Below are 17,801 nucleotides of genomic sequence, written 5' to 3' on the forward strand. Positions count from 1 at the left end.
AGGACTAGATCAGAGCTTGAATTTTAATTCCATTTGTATGTCGGGTCTTAAAGAGATCAATTAAGTACATAACTACGGGGACAGCCGACAAATAAAACTGTTTTATTAAAAAAATAAATCCATTTTCATAAGTAAAATAAAAACTTCAGTAAAGCGCATGCGCATAAGGTTCAATGAAATATTTAGACTCAATAATGAAAGAAGTGTGTGTTATATACGGCCAGTCACATGAGAATACACAAGGTGTGGTGATACTGAAACACTTTTAGGCGTATCAAGTTTATTCGTATTTTGACAGATATTGCATTAAATGCATCCAGATCCGAATAAAGTGTTTTAACAAAAAATAAAGGACACAAGGTAAGTGAAGTATTGAAACATTTTCTGTAAATAATATGGGTATGAATCAGTTTTATGATTTGAAAAAAAGGCTTTTACATGATTAATTGTTGAAACAAGTAATACACCGGAAAGTAGAGGTAATTACATTATAGTTACTAGTAGCTTTTTTATAACACTGCAATAACAACTTTCCCGATCGTACAAGCGCATATAAGAAATTGAATAACATTTTCGATAAATCAATGATGTGCAATCAAGGTGTTTATCTGTTCATTAAGCCAATCTTTAAGATGGTTAGAACAAAAAAATACCATAGTAACGTAGTCTGTACAAAGCTTCTATTCGTCATTGATACTTAAAGTTGTTTATTACTGAAGGCTTACCCATGTTAGATAATACATATGTCTGTTTCAAAATGCCATTTAAAACAAATCTACACATGTGATTGTATTTTACGTTATGCAGCAAAATGTATTAATCATTTGGTTAAAAATGTTTGCATATTGAAAAGATGCGTTTGCTTGTACATCTACTCAGTTATTTGCGCCTTGATTTCATACAACGCATACGTGTTTCAATATTGTTTTATAACCCTGTTCAAGGTTATGTACACACATGTTTATACTCTAAAGCCATGTTTTATTTGTAATATTATTCCCGCCTCACATTTTGAGTGTCACAATGTGTTCGGTAAAGTCGATACAAAACAGCGCATATAGATGTTGCCAATGCGATAGATTTGAAACATGTTTTAAATGCAATATCTGGAGATATGTGAATAAAAAAGATACCAAGAATTTAGTGTAAGCAGTGTGTGTACATTTTATCATCGTGCTTCGGAAAATATTAATCTATTTTTTGTTGATGCTCCGGCAAAACTTGCTGATTTTAGCCAGTCAGAGAATAACATAGAGCCAACGTATGCTGATAAATCTAGTCTATTCTAGTCTTAGAACGGATTGTAAAAGAGAGGTTTGCATACAAATTGTAAACTAGTTTATCAATTTTAAAGTCAAAATACAAGCATTTAATTCTTTATCCTAAAAACTGAAGGCATTTATCGGATATGTTTAAAATCAATTTTGTAAAGTTTTCTAAAGCGATAAAAGTAATTTGACGCATTATCACAAAACTGCAGGCATTTTTTGGATATGTTTAAAATCAACTTTTTGTAAAGTTTTCTAAAGCGATAACAGTAATTTGAGGCATTATCTTTTGTTAATTTAATAAACATAGTATCCGCCATGACCTCCGACAATCTGCACATTTCAAAAGTAATGTAATTACGCTGTTTTCTATATAGTTAACACAAAGTATGTTTCTCATAACTGAGAGATAGTAAAGGCAATTGAGGAAATCCTAAATACTGACATTTTCCCTTATTGCTGCTCAAATTATGTATTTTTGCATTTGTTTGATAACAAGGGACCTTTAAGAAGACTATTTCAGCCCTCAAAATGTCTTAATGTAACCGTACATAATATGCGTATATTTTCCGTTAGTCTCTGACAAAGCTAAACGGCTTCTTACGTCTGTAAGAGGACACCTTTGAAGAAAACTCGTACTGTATCTATCACATTACATTGACGATATCATGCGATTTATTTTTATTTTGAAATTCCCTTCTGTGCGTTAAATCCGAAGCATATACTTTTGCTTTTAAGTTTAGTTGGCCCTGTGCATTTATAATGACTATGGTCATTTCTAACGTCCATGTGATGTTGCTGGTTAGAACAGTTTTGCATTTCATTTAATACCGATATTAATTCATTGAAAGAAACATTAAGGTAGTTATATCAATAATTCATTACACTTGTATAAAACAGGTTGTTCTTAATGGAGAAAGGAAGAAAAACAGCGAAATCCATTGAGTATTGACAATGGATCTAAACAAGCGTTGTTTTTTGTTGACTTTCGAAAAGGAAATAAATTAATATTTTGTTTCCCGTAATTTGAGTTTTAAAGTAGACACTGTTATTCTACTGTAACAAAATCCCGATGTTATTTAGAAACAAGGTATTTTAAAGTTTAGACATTTTTTCTACCTGAATCATACATTGCATACAATTAATGATAATGAACTAATTTAATGTTAAACTTGCTTTTATTGCTATGTTTTACCATGGTGCATGCATTTCTTTATCTAGTTATCAAGTAAAACCTTTGTATTATTATCGTCTGCTTCTGGATACTTGTCGGAGGAACCTTACTATGGTGCCACGTGACACTGTAGGCGTAACGTGTTAGTGTGATTGGAAACAATAACTGGTAACAACTACATAATTAAACATGATTAAAAGTGAGTGTTTAAAGTTGCTGTTTAGCGTATAGTTCACATTACAAAATACTCTAGGTTTTCAAAACAAACACGTTTAAGATTACATGTTTTCGGGAAAGCCTGCATATGAACACGTGAGTTTCCGCCTGCATACGTCTATACTCGTATAGCATCTTACTTACTCGTTAATCAACGGAAAGCGTCTTTAGTCAAACCCCGAAATCTGCTTGCTTCCAAAAAATGATCGGCCAATTACAGAAACCATTATCTATTTTTAACAGGTTAGATAAATTGACCGAGTCGAGGTCGCCGAATTAGACGAAATGAGTTTTCTAATTTTCAAATTAATTCATTACGTGTCAGTTTTAAATTAATTGCGTATTCCGCCTTTTCTAATACGTTTTGTTACTCGTCGATTTTTACGAGAATACGCACCTTATTCTGTTACACATACACCACGGGCTTGAGCGAACATGAGCCCTTGTTAATCAATTGTGTTAAATAAAGGGCTCATGTTCGCTCAAGCCTGTGGTGTTTGTGTCCTCACTAGCTAACAAATTCGTCACCAAAATATAAGTCATTGTAATCATTTTGTTGTTATTTTTTTTTAAATTCAATATATATTCTAATTCAAAGAAATTTAATTGTTAATGATTGAATTTTTTTCCAATATCATTATCTTATATGATTTAGATTCAAAGAAACACATAGTTGTTAATAGATATGTTTAAACTTTTAAAATTCTGAACATTCAAAAAATATTAGTAAATCTCAGACCTTGTATTTTTCGTATTTAAATTTATCTTATGATGTTTTTGTCTTATTTGGTACATTTGTATTTATAGGCAGAACTCAGAAGTAGACGAACATGAAAAGGATGGCGAAGCTCGCCAGTCCACTGGTTGTAGGCTTTGCATTGCTTCTAATAGGAAGTACACACGCACAAGTTAAACCCGCTGCTGACCGGCAATGTAAGTTTTTGTTCAAGGAAGTTGACCTAAAATTCAATGTAGGTGAATTCCTATTATGGTAACCCCATGTTATTTTGATATAATTTGAAAGTATATTTCATTATTTGATGGAGGAAATGTAAACCATTTAACTAAAACAGATATGTAGTTTGGATAAGATACGGTCTTTAGGACGTTTTCAGTTGAAAAAAAGTACAGAATTATCGTAGTGTACTCAATAGATCCCCATCAGTATCAGGGTCAGATCCAGGATTTGATGTTAGAGGTGGTGTGACTTGGTTATGTTGCCAGTGGGCGAACATGCGCACCAAAATATTTGTGGTTTAAATGTGGGAAGGTGTTTGAGGGTTCTCCCCCCATTAAAAAATGCTTCTTTAAACGTGAAATGGCGTTTTTTTTATTGACATAACAAAGGTGAACTTGGACAATTTAAGTGTGAGGGAGTGCCCCAGCTTTCAATGAACCACTAGAAAATATTGAAATATGTTTTCGTGGAAACAAAAATGCAATCTTTGAAATTTAGTAGCCAGTGGTTATTCATATTACTGGTAAAAAAAATAACACAATTGTTTGCAGTTCTACAAAGCCTTTTAATATAAAAATATTACTTTTACATAATTCATAGAAAATTGAAACTTTCCGAATGCAAATGGATACAAAACCAACGTATTAAAGATGTCTTTGTTATGCAGCTTTAATCTACCTGAGATTCTTTTACTCTTTCAGGTCAGCTCTACGACCTTGAAACTGGAGCGACATTAACAACAAACACGTTCAGTTTGACCATTCAAGAAACAGGTATGTTTTGATGGATAATAGAGAGGTATCAAAAAACATGTGTTAGTAAACTTGAATGCACACCATATCATGTTAATGTATGGTAAAAGTTGCAGTCATGATTAAAAGTCCTTTTGCAAAATTCTACTTTATGTTTGTACTTGTTTGCTCGCTGATACTTTCAAAAATAACTTCCCTCGTGTTATTATTCAATTCATTCTAAATTTGTACAATGTATGATTATACTGTACCTCATCTTTATAACTTCCTATACAAAATAAAGTTAACTTTAGCGGGCAGATATTTTCCTACAGACTGGGTTTTGTTGAAGCAGATTTTCTTTTCTAGTTATGAAAACATGCAAACCCTGACTCAACACTGAATGAAATTATCTTTAGAATATATACATATACCTTTTCTAGACATCTATTGTTCTAACATCTTTTATATTTTACCTACATATAAAGACATATGGACATCTCTCCCATATGCGACTTAGGTATTGATATATCCATGCGCATGTGAGTTTTGTTTGTGGTCACCAAGCTGGACAAGTGGGTTTCCTCTGGGTATTCCTGTTTCCTTCAAAACACAGGACCACTAAACTGATAAAAATAATGATAATTTGTCTCACAATTGTTTGATCTTCGAAGTCTTTCTCTTGGGCAGCATATTTATAGGTAAAGTATTTTTATTGACTGATCATTCAGGTTTGGTCTCTTCAATACTTCTTAATTAAAAGACATTTTCAATGACTGGAAATATCAGACTGTTGATACAGTGTGTGTATACCACGTGATAAATGAGCTCAATAGTTGCTACGTCGGAAGGCAACATTTTGCTTAAAATTGAGACTAAAATCAAAGATAACTTTTCTTTTACTACACCATTTTAAATAAAACGAAGGGCAGTCTATGCCACTTAAAGAGTCCCGCCTTCTTTTTATTACTGAAGTTTGATATGCTGATTAGTTTCATCAAAAACTTCGACAAACCTGTTTATAATTTAATGTTTTGACAGTGCTCCGTCAGACGGCTGTATTGTGAAAAGGTTTGTCGAAGTGTTTTAAGAAACTAAACTCTAAATGAAACTATGGTAAAAGACCGAAGGCGGGGCTCTGTAAGCGGCGTAGACTGCAAGTTTTATTTACAATGGTGAAGAAATAGTGAAGTTATCTTTGTTTAAAGTCTTCATTCGAAGCACAATATTGCCTTCCGACGTAGCATTTATGACGCAATTTATCAAGTGGTATACACACACTGTGATAGGCTATATTCTAGAAATAAGTTTAATGGTGTGAAAACCATTTTTCATCTGTGATCAGCAACATAACTGACAGAATGTTAAATTTTCAATTACTAGTACATTCGAAACTCGTTGGCTCGATATTTTAGGGACCGGCCAAAATACTTCGAGCCTCGAGAGTATCGAGCCAAGCGGGATTGCTTACAGAATGTGAATTTTATTTTTCTTGTTTACCTCGTTTGTTATTTGCTACGCTATCTCCGCAAGAGAAGAGCTAGCTTACGTTCGGGCTCTATGTTACCGGGGAGGAATCTGGCTTTTATTTGGTCTTTGTTTTTCAACCAAGTTGAAAGAGTATTTTGTGGAATGCTGAAGTCTTCTGCAATTTGGTTTTTAGATTTTTGTCCACTCTCAGCAGCCATTACGGCCTTATACTTCTCAAGTTAATTTTTAGTAGTAAGTGTTCTCTTTGTTCCTTTAGTTCTTAAGGCAGGTCCTTCTCTAGGCCCTTCTAGATTGCTCAACGTTTGATATTTGTAAGAATTCATCCATTCAGCTCTATATTTTATGCGAATGTCGCCTAATCAAAAGTATACATGGATAATACATGGATAACGATAACAATTAGAGAAAGAACTTGAAGTGATTGCATGTTTCTCAAACTGTCTTACATGGCATTTAAAAGTAAATATTGATAAAACAAAGATTGATATATTCTCATCTGGTAAAATGACAAATCACACTTTTCAATTTGATAATATGGACATAGAAACTGTGAAAGGTTGCAAGTATCTAGGAATATATTTTAGTCATTCTGGATCATTTCTTTCTGCCCAAAAAAATCATATTGCAAACCAAGCTACAAAAGCAATGTATTGTCTGATTAAAAAGCTAAATCATTATACCTCCCGAAAAATATGCAAATTGATTTGTTTGATAAGTAAAGTAAACCAATACTTTTATGGATGTGAAATATGGGGTTTTTGGAAATTTGGAGTTATTGGAAAAAGTACAACACATTTTATGCCATTAAAGTACAACCTTGGAAAATAAAATTGTCTCCAAAACTTTACTATGCGATGTATTGTCTTTATGATGATTTCAAAATAACGGGAGTCAAAATAAATTAATCTAAATAAATAATACTAAAACTATGTTAATATAAACAGGAATGTATGGAATTTGGTTATCACATACATTTACTTACTGTAGATGGTTAGCACTCTCAGTATCACAAAGGTTAAAGGATTTGTTTATTACTGACTGGTACACAACATTAAACACATCCACAAGCTTCCGATTTTATAAAACAATTAAAAGAAAGTTTGAATTGGAAAAAAATATCTTTATAACACCTATGACATAAATACAAAAAGTTATACGAATGAGGAATCACAAATTACCATTTGAAACTGGTCGATGTCCCATACGAGAATAGAAAATGCACGCGTTACATTAGAACGATAGGTGACGAATACCACTATATAATAGATTGTCCTGATTTCTTTTTAAATCTGAGAAAAAAGTTTATAAAACCCGTATTTTATGTTTCACCAAGTTATGTTAAATTACTGAACCTCTTGACAAGTACGAATAGAAATAATTTTAGGAAACTATTAATATTTGTTAAACACATATTAAAATCGTTTACCACTTAGAGTTAAAAACTGTTCATTATGACGTTTTATTAAAACGTATATCACTCGTTTATTCGGCGTATTAAATGGGAGAATTCTCCTATGCTATATACCTTAAAAGTACTTACTCTTCCGGAGAATTTTGATAATTGGCATAATGTTGACTTTTCTGTTTTAACTTGCCATAATTTTGATTCCGATTATTGAATATTGTAATTCTATTTGTAATTTGAAACTCAATGTATCATTCTTTTTAGACAACTTTAACCTCATTGTACACTTTGTTTTCATATATGTATTTACTATGTGCCTGCATAAAGCCTCGTTATACTTAGCACTTATAATATCCTCATGTTCGTAAACTCTGTTTGCATTGAGTGTATGAATAAACTTTGAAACCATGAAACAGTTAAATCATTTAAATTTGATAATGATATAATACCAATTAAGCAATTTTAATCGGTTTGCGCCTTGTGCAAAATGAAGCCAAGCAAACAAAACAAGGTGTTCAAATCTTACCTGAACCCCCAACATCGACCCAAGCAAACAAAACAAAGTGTGAAATTCTAACTAAATTTGGATCGCGAATATGACATCGAGCGTATAGAAATATCGACCCTCAAGCCATCCGATCAAATTTTATATGAACAAAGAGTAAAAAAAAATCGGTCCTTTTAATCTGGTTCGAACCATCGAGGATATCGAGTCATGAGATATCGAGCCTACGAGTTTCGACTGTATATACAAACATCTAACAACATAGACAGCAGGGTTAAATCTGGCATATTTTGTCATCATATGCTGGCTTACGTCTTGCAACAGAAGACATCAGGGTTAAATCTGGCATATTTACCCATCATATGCTGGCTTACATCTTACAACAAAAGACAGCTGGGTTAAATCTGGCATATTTTGCCATCATATGCTGGCTTACATCTTGCAACAAAAGACAGCTGGGTTAGATCTGGCATATTTTGCCATCATACGCTGGCTTACATCTTGCAACAAAAGACATCAGGGTTAAATCTGGCATATTTTGCCTTCATATGCTGGCTTACATCTTACAACAAAATGGCATATTTTGCCATCATATGCTGGCTTACATCTTACAACAAAAGACAGCTGGGTTAAATCTGGCATATTTAGTTATCATATGCTGGCTTACGTCTTGCAACAAAAGACAGCAGGGTTAAATCTGGCATATTTTGCCTTCATATGCTGGCTTACATCTTACAACAAAATGGCATATTTTGCCATCATACGCTGGCTTACATCTTGCAACAAAAGACAGTAGGGTTATATCTGGCATATTTTGCCTTCATATGCTGGCTTACATCTTGCAACAAAAGACAGCTGGGTTAAATCTGGCATATTTTGCCATCATTTGCTGGCTTACGTCTTGCAACAAAAGGGTTAAAGTTAAATCTGGCATATTTTGCCATCATATGCTGGCTTACATCTTGCAACAAAAGACAGCTGGGTTAGATCTGGCATATTTTGCCATCATACGCTGGCTTACATCTTGCAACAAAAGACAGCAGGGTTAAATCTGGCATATTCTGCCATCATATACTGGCTTACATCTTACAACAAAATGGCATATTTTGCCATCATACGCTGGCCTACATCTTGCAACAAAAGACAGCAGGGTTAAATCTGGCATATTTTGCCTTCATATGCTGGCTTACGTCTTGCAACAAAATGGCATATTCTGCCATCATATACTGGCTTACATCTTACAACAAAAGACAACAGGGTTAATTCTGGCATGTTTGCCACCATATGCTGGCTGACATCTTGCAACAAAAGACAGCAGGGTTAAATATGGCATATTTTGCCTTCATATGCTGGCTTACGTCTTGCAACAAAATGGCATATTTTGCTATCATATGCTGGCTTACATCTTACAACAAAAGACAGCAGGGTTAAATCTGGCATATTTTGTTGACTAATTACGACAGATGAACCCTATTTATTCTGATATTATCCTTTTTGAACTTCAGACTTCCAGGCCAATAAGGGGCAGACTGTTATTCTGCCTCTGCACGGTAACGGTTTGACATTCGCAACTCCGAATCCCGCAGATCAAGCGACTGTAAACCAATATGGTATACAGTTCTTCAGGGATTCCACCGACTATAATGTCATTTCAATTGATAATGAGATCAACAGGGATGTAAGTTTTAATAATTCTTAACTGTATTTTACTAAATTAGCCAAAAAATTGGAAACCCTGCTTTGATTCCAAATTTGAACGTGAAATCAGACAAGATTTGATATATTTTTAATTATTATCATTTCATTGCTTGATTATATTTTTCTGCATTTTTGTTCGTATGAGAGCATTTTTCAAACACATTGGAATTTAAAGTAACGATTATAAAACTGTTGATTCAAATTGTAAATTACTAACACATTTTAACATCCTAGGGGATTGATGCAGAACCAAACGACGACTTGGATATTATTGCTTTAAATTTCAACTGTGAATACACTGACGGCACCAATACCTTTGTGGTAAGATTGTCTTGTCTTTCCTTTTACTATGATTTTCATCTGCCAAACTATTATTGTTACATCATAAATGTGCATTTTATTGCTGCATAGTTAAATTCAGTTGAGATAAATATAAATTTAAATAAAGATATTATATTCAAAATGTTATTTCTGTTAACAGCAAACATTCACAGTGAATCTATTAGTTGATGACGCCAACGATAATTCTCCTGAATTCCAAGGTGCATCATACAGCGTCAACATTAAAGAGGTATGTATTCGTTATTTAACATATCTGACAGACCAGGGTTATCGTTAAAAATACCAAAACTTATGCGTTGGATGTATGATTTGCCAGAAAGCATAAAATAAGTTTTTATGAATTCTTTTTTTATAAATAAGTGTTTTTGGCATTCAAAGATTTTAATGTCTGTTTCAGTTGAACTAAAGAGCCAGTGCAAGAAATACAAAAGAAATTCTTTATAATGAAATATATACTGATCCATATTCTCAGACAATTAAGACTTAATGTTACCACTCGCTGCATTGGTAAACTAATTTTATTGTCCATTAAAGATAAATTGATCTAGAACATTTATAAAATACAGTCTGATAGCTTGTTACTTCTAAGACACGTCCAATAAATAATGACCTTATTGGGATTTTGAAGAAATTGATGTTGTTAAATATTTTTTTTTTTTTATCAAATTACTTTTGTAGGCACTGCCGATCTCCAACACAGTTTTTGACAACATTGTAGCTTCTGATAAAGATGCCAACCAAAACATGGAAATCCGTTTTTCGATTAGTTCTGGGCAAGACTATGTAAGTATAAATGTGTTTTATCAGTATTATCGGGGGCCATTCATTTTTGTATCATTCTGCATAATTGTGCATAACTGTGAAGGTTGAGGTGATGATGATGAAGACTTGATTTTTAATTTTACAACAAATTTTGCAACTTCTTATTTAAGTTTATTTTTCAAAAAGCAAACAAAAATAAATATGAGAAAGGTGAAATATTTTATTTGTAACTATGAAGCAATGTATGAACAAAAGGGCCATTGAATATCGTCAATGAGAAATATGATTGAAGTTATATCATATTTCTGTGCTCAGCCAATCGGACAACAATTTGTTGTTTTTTCAGCCTCCAGGCAATGATATTTTCCGAATCCAAGACAGTGGATTGGGTGCCGTTGATCTTTTCCGGGCTCTAGACTATGAGTCATTGTATGAAGCCGGAAAGACGCAGTTTCTTTTGGAAATCCTTGCAAGAGTAAGTTTATGTTTGTTTATTTTAGTGGTGTTATTCAAAAAATATATATTGTAACATAATTGTACACGAACAACACCTGAAATTGGTCATGAAAGAAACGTGAATTTTTTCTCGTAAATATGTGCCTTTTTGCATGTAGTTATAATCTTATATTACATGTATATAGTTATAAAAATAATTATTGTTCTGATAAAGAATACAGCAAAATAACAATAAACTTCATAGGTTAAATAAAGTTAAACTTTTCGAGGACAACAATGCTGATGTAACGCTTCAAAAGACATCAACGCAAACTTTGACAATTAATGTTGAAGACAGCGATGATCTTAGCCCAACCTTCTACTATTCTGGCTGTAGGCAAGTCCAGGGGCTCGCCGATTCCTGCGTCGTTGCTACGTATTCATCTTCCATCACGTCAGGAAATACGGTAAGTTGAAAAATAACACACAGAAGAACTAATTGCCAGCATATAGCTAGTTAAACTTCTTTTAGACAAGTGGGAAAAAATGCCTGCAGGATTATTTTGTATCAAGTGTGATTAACTTTTAAATAAGTGGGAAAAATGCCTGCAGAACTATAATGTATCAAGTTTTATGATCAGCTTCCATACCGTCCAGAATGATGGTAAGTTGCAAAAATACATAATTTATAGTAGGAATAATTGCCACCATACGGCAAGTTGAAGTTCTTATCAGGTTATGATAAGTGCTTTCATGTCTGGGGATGTTGTCAAAATATGAGGTCATGTTGTCAAAATATGAGGTCATGTCTGGGGATGTTGTCAATATATGTGGTCATGTCTGGGGATGTTGTCAAAATATGTGGTCATGTCTGGGGATGTTGTCAAAATATGATATCATGTCTGGGGATGCTGTCAAAATATGTGGTCATGTCTGGGGATGTTGTCAAAATATGATATCATGTCTGGGGATGTTGTCAAAATATGTGGTCATGTCTGGGGATGTTGTCAAAATATGTGGTCATGTCTGGGGATGTTGTCAAAATATGAGGTCATGTCTGGGGATGTTGTCAAAATATGTGGTCATGTCTGGGGATGTTGTCAAAATATGTGGTCATGTCTGGGGATGTTGTCAAAATATGATATCATGTCTGGTGATGCTGTCAAAATATGAAATTATGTCTGGGGATGTTATCAAAATATGAGGTCATGTCTGGGGATGTTGTCAAAATATGAGGTCATGTCTGGGGATGTTGTCAAAATATGAGGTCAAGTCTGGGGATGTTGTCAAAATGGATATTTGAACTACCGTAATATAATTAAGCATGGTAACTATAATTAAGGCCAATAGGCAAATTTATTGGTTAAAATGTCATTGCAAGTATATTCTAACTAAGAATTCCATTTTCAGGGAGTATTATCAGTTGTTCCCTTGATCGATGGAACAGAAACCACGCCTGGGACCATTCAGGCTTTCGATTTGGATCGGCTGAACGGCCAAATCAACTTTGTAATTGAGAAAAGTGAGGCTTTTGCATATATATCTTGTTTCAGTTATTTATCTCAAACCTCACAGATTCACTTTTGATATGTTTTTGCTTTCAATGAATTTGCATGAGTTTTTATGGTTGTTATGAAGGATAGCGTGTTTATTTTGAAAGAAAGGTGCAGTAGTTGATCACTGAAAATCTTTTAAGACACAACAGCCAATTAATATTTGTGCGTTCTTTTAGCTATTAAATAAACGGTTACAATATTGTTGTCAGTAATTAATATTTTCCATAAAACATTATTTGGTAAGTAGTTAAAGGTTTATCACTCAAAATGTATGTATGTTTATCATGTGTATTTATTGATTCTTAATACGAGTGTCACTTTAATTTACATTTTACAGCTATCCCCATCGGTTACGAGAATCATTTTGCAGTAACAAGCTCGGGGCCCACAGCGGTAACCGACCTTACAGGTCGCGATGTTTATTCCGCAATAGTCACGCAAATCTCGTCAATAAATCTACAGGACCTCAGGTGCTTCGACATCATTTTGAGGGTAGGACTAATTAAACAGGCTTTTTCAATTTTAATTTCCTTATTGCTCTTTATGGACACAACAGAAATAATTTTTGAAGCCAATGTTTATGTCACTCTTTTGCCTATTTTTAAGTTATTTGCTTTTTTATGTTAACCATTTCATTTAAAATGATTATGTGATGTCGAATGTTGGTTATTGGATAATCTCTATAGAAACTGTCCATGCTCTGTATGATTTTGATGGCCGAACATTTCTAATTTCTTTAATTTGGGCGTCTTACGCATTTGTCTTTAAAACTATTTTTGGAGCATTTTATTTGAAACCCGTATTTGTCTGTAATTTTCTTTGCAAATGTCATATTAATAATTTAAGTCAAACAGTTGAAGGAATCTTTTGAATAGGCTTACAAAGGAAGCCACATGATAATGCCTGCACTATTTCAGGCCGAACAAGTTGATGACCAGACCAAATATCGAACAGCTGTGATTCAGACCAATTTTGAGGCTAACACCGTGAACACTACCAGTAGTACTACCAACGTGAACACTACCGGTAGTAATTCAAACTCCAACAGCTTCAATGCATACATCTTTGGGCCACTCCTTTTCTTTTTAATTTACAATTTCTTTTGATAGAAATGTCCACTGGGTGGTAAAAAGAGAGGAAATGTTTCATACAGCGGAGGTTCTTCACATCAATAGTAATCAGTTTTAATCCTCATTGATCATAGCCAATAAGTAGATAGTATTTAAAAGTTAGAGGTATCACTTACAATAAACATGTATTAAATTACACATATATTTGGACGTTATTAATTTAAACACCCTTCATTATATTCGGAAATAATTTGTGTATTGCGTTTCGATAATAGTATGATGTTTTAAGGGATATATCAATCGCTAATTAAAAGAAAAGTTTCAACTAATATTGGCACCACATTTTACTTGTTTTATAAATAGCAGGGCTCTTTTAACAAAAGCTATACTAATATTGTGTTCAAGTAAATCTTATCGAATAAAACAAATCCTGCGTGCAGGCAATACATGTTTGAATATACATTTATAAAATCCTGTGGTATTGGAGTACACTTATTTTACAATTGCTTTACAAAGTGTGGTTTCATTCTGACATGTCCGTTACCTTTTCGTAACGAACATGTCTTATTGACGCTCACACACCAACATCAACATCAACATAGCATCAAAAACATCAATGACATATGGATATAACATTGATCACGAATAAATTTTATACCCAATTTCAAAAAAATATATATAGAAAAAATGGGATAATGTTAGTCATTTACATCTTTTTTATTAACGTTGAAATTTCTTCCAAAACAATACTCGGTAACGTACATGTCAGTAACGGAATCTTACAACTAAAGATGATGTGACACTTGTTTTAACCATAGATTTTAATTAGCAGTGTCAAAAAGGGAAATAAATGTTGCGAGTGCTTGCGTTGTTATCGGCATCGCACGGGCCTTTATACATGAATACGTCGGTCATGTTTTTTTTTTAAATTATCATTTAAAATGAGCTTATGAATTACATCAACATCACCAATACCATAGTTGTCAACAGAGTTGGTCAACATTTCCATTAAAGACCAAATCAGCAGTAGCAACAATAACAACAAAGAATAGCAAAGTCATTAATATGACCAAAATGCTAAAACTACTCACATAAATGCCTAGGCTCAATTCCCATAACGGAAGCTGTAGGGTTTGTGCGCAGGATTCCACGTGTTATATTTACAGCTGTTACATCATCAGGCCGAGTCATAACAGGTGTATGACCTCACAGGAAGTGGGATATAATGGGTGGCGAATGATGGTGCATGAACCTTATGAAAAATAATTGCAATGCAACTGTATGTTAAGTAGAAATAAAGCACGTTGATGTAAATCAATGAGAATACAGTGTCCAAAGTGCGAATACCACGTACGCAACTTACATTTTCTAATTCTAATTTGATGTTATCATAAAAAAGAATATTTAAAATAAAATTTGTTTTCATTTATAATATTGGATGGTGAAACTACTATTAAAATATGAAATGCCATAAGCCTTCAAATGGAGAAAATCTACACATGCGGACATGTTATATGGGGAACTACACCAATTCTCAATTCTGGCTAGAATGCTAGAATAATTGAAATAAATTTATTTTAGGTGATACCAATATTAACCCTTCCTTTGTATATAATGCAATGCTCCACTCCCTGATAAAATATAAATGGTTAAATACAATAAAATATATACTTAACAACTCAGGATACTCATAACTGTATGAAAGTCGGCACGCAATACGTTACAAGAACAGAAGCAATATAATTAAACGAGCTTTACTGGATCATTTTATTTAAACATGGTCAGAGTCCATGTCAATTTCAAATAAAGGGAAACATTGTGTCATCAAGGATCATATGCAGCTTGAGCCTAACTTAAAATGATCCCCTCAAGACAAGCCATATCCTGTAGACTAAGAACCATGAACATTACATGGACAAAGGACGCTTGAATAGTTCCCCTTATGAAGAAAGATAGAGTACTTTATGTGACAAAAGATATTTGGGAGATCGTTTCCACTACCTCTTGTCTGTAGCTACTTGAATGAACAACGATTTAAGTACATTAATATTAATGTTTTCGTATGCATCCAAATATATTGAACTATCGAGGAGTACTGCAATCAAATAATACTACAGTTTTAAGTAAACTGGGTGCATTTGCTGAGTATTTTATTAAAATGTAAAAATATAGCACTTACCTATCACTATATCTTTAATTTCGTGTAGATGTTCCTTACACAAAAAACAATAACAACAAAAGCACAATATCACGATCATATTACAACACAGAGATTTGCTTCTTCATTTGTCCATGAAAAACTACTTGATTCATCAAACCCAACCAAACGTCGTGGATGTGTTTACTTCCACAATTATCTTTCTGTTTATATCTTCTGTTTATTTCATGTTTTTGTTTTCATTTTAATCATTCGGATCTTTGCATAAAGATTAAATTCATCATAATCCTAAACTGACAACTCACAGTGTTCCATTAATACATATCATTTATAAACAATTAAAAGTAACCCGTGGCCCTCGTGCTTATTTTGTTAAGATTCACTTTTTACCAACCACTCAGTGAGGCCGAGCAATTACATATATTTCTTTTGCTGTATGTAGATTTTACATTTGTTGATAAAATGTATTAAGTTAGTTTATTTATGTCGCATCTGTGTATGCTTGTTTTGACATCATCACGTGATTATTAATGTTGTGGCATCTAATTCTATTGCAATATTTTGTATCGCGTATGCAATAAAGGCAATTACTGTTGTTGTTGTTGATAAAGAACTCTGAAGGACGCTGAATATTTGGCCAAGGATTGCATAATTAAAACACAAGCACATCTAAATAATTCACTCGTGTAGAAGCAGAAAATAGCATAGTCATTAATAGGCTAATAAATAGTTTCATATATTATTTCTGTATTTGTTTTTATTTAGAAACTAACGTCACTTCATTGTTTGTTTACATCGGTTGTGACCAGTGGTGACCCATATGAGAACCCCTTTAAGTCACGCGATTCCTCACCCTGTTGTTTTCATTTTCAATCCATAGCATATGTATGGATCATAGGCAATAGTTCACTGGGAACATTTTGTGTTTGGGTTAGCTGAAAATGTTAAAAGTTATAAACATATAAGGACTGAAAATGTAATAAGGAGATTAGTTTATTGAACTATTTTGATGTGTCAGTGACAATAGCTCATTTGTGAATTGTAGGAACAGGCAATATACTGAGCCAACATTCAAAGTGAATGCAAAGGGAGGCAAACACTACACTAATACACCACTATCTGCAAAAGTTGTCTCCCTTAGAGATACTTGAATAAGGCTACACACTTTTCAGGGCCATAATCCTTTCACACATGCATGGATCAAGCTAGTTTTCAAAAGGAACCGAGGGACCGAGCACTCATGGATATCGAACTACTGTTTATGTTATATTAAAAAAATGACCCACAATTGCACACCTGAATAAATGTTTTAAGCCTTTGTTACCAATAGACAATTTTACACAACCATTTTTTTTTCTCTAAGAATTTCGGTTTCAGTCAGTGTTTTTCCTCAACACATGGGCCATGTTAAATCCAGGGGCATACTTTGAATAATCTTTGTAGCGGACCATTAGATAATGTTAAAAACACCAAGTATATAAGCTTCACATTTGTTCTCAAAACTGTACACTTGGTCACAGTTTTATTCCTGTTGCTTCGAAAATACAAAGTAGGTCAAACGGTCACCTGTCAATGTCAATATTTGTGTTTGTTTGCAAAACTGTGCACATGGTCCAAATTTCATTGCTGTAGCTTTAAAATATGAGGTCATCAGTTGGCCAAAAGGTCACAATCACTGTCATTTCAAGAACAAGATTGACTATATAAATGGTACAAATTTCATTGATATAGCTTCAAAAATAATAAAGAAGGTCAACAGGTCACCGTCATTGTCATCCGAAGATAAGATTGATATTTGTTTTTAAAGCTGTACACATGGTCCAAATTGCATTGCTGTTGTTTCAAAAATAAGAAAATAGGTCAAAATGTCACAGTCAATGGCATACAAGGGCACCATTGATATTTCTTCTCAACACTGTACACATGGTCATAATGACATTGCTGTAGCTTCAAAAATAAGAATGAAAGTCAAAATGGGTGGTGCCAGCTTTGACCCAAGGCATATACTTTGAACAAACTTGGTAGAGGGTTA

The 17,801-nt window shown here is 33.4% G+C and overlaps 1 protein-coding gene across 3 annotated transcripts; it reads left to right on the plus strand.

Moving 5' to 3' along the window:
- The first annotated feature begins 246 nt into the window (after nucleotides 1-246).
- LOC128246384 (protocadherin-15-like) lies at nucleotides 247-16,511 on the plus strand. Of its 3 annotated transcripts, none has more exons than XM_052964571.1 (12): nucleotides 247-360; nucleotides 3,466-3,591; nucleotides 4,318-4,389; nucleotides 9,254-9,426; nucleotides 9,681-9,767; nucleotides 9,928-10,017; nucleotides 10,467-10,571; nucleotides 10,897-11,025; nucleotides 11,276-11,452; nucleotides 12,396-12,507; nucleotides 12,879-13,033; nucleotides 13,459-16,511. In XM_052964571.1, exons 2-12 carry the CDS (start codon nucleotides 3,489-3,491, stop codon nucleotides 13,645-13,647), a joined length of 1,392 nt encoding a protein of 463 aa, XP_052820531.1. In that variant the 5' UTR covers nucleotides 247-360; nucleotides 3,466-3,488; the 3' UTR covers nucleotides 13,648-16,511. The 3 variants fall into 3 exon arrangements, with proteins under 3 accessions (XP_052820531.1, XP_052820544.1, XP_052820538.1); XM_052964578.1 differs by lacking the exon at nucleotides 247-360 and adding an exon at nucleotides 1,031-1,145; XM_052964584.1 differs by lacking the exon at nucleotides 13,459-16,511 and having other exon boundaries at nucleotides 11,383-11,452; nucleotides 12,879-13,000.
- Nucleotides 16,512-17,801: the final 1,290 nt, after the last annotated feature.

This window comes from Mya arenaria, chromosome 2, assembly GCF_026914265.1.
Source record: "Mya arenaria isolate MELC-2E11 chromosome 2, ASM2691426v1".
In the NCBI taxonomy this organism is placed as follows: Eukaryota; Metazoa; Mollusca; class Bivalvia; order Myida; family Myidae; genus Mya; species Mya arenaria.

What these genes read in the sequence shown, in the direction of transcription:
- LOC128246384 (XM_052964571.1), top strand. Translation starts at nt 3,489, where the DNA reads ATGAAAAGGATGGCGAAGCTCGCCAGTCCACTGGTTGTAGGCTTTGCA. An exon ending in TTAGTTCTGGGCAAGACTAT is followed by an intron (nt 10,572 to 10,896) that starts GTAAGTATAAAT and finishes TTGTTTTTTCAG; the next exon opens with CCTCCAGGCAATGATATTTT. An exon ending in GCTTCGACATCATTTTGAGG is followed by an intron (nt 13,034 to 13,458) that starts GTAGGACTAATT and finishes GCACTATTTCAG; the next exon opens with GCCGAACAAGTTGATGACCA.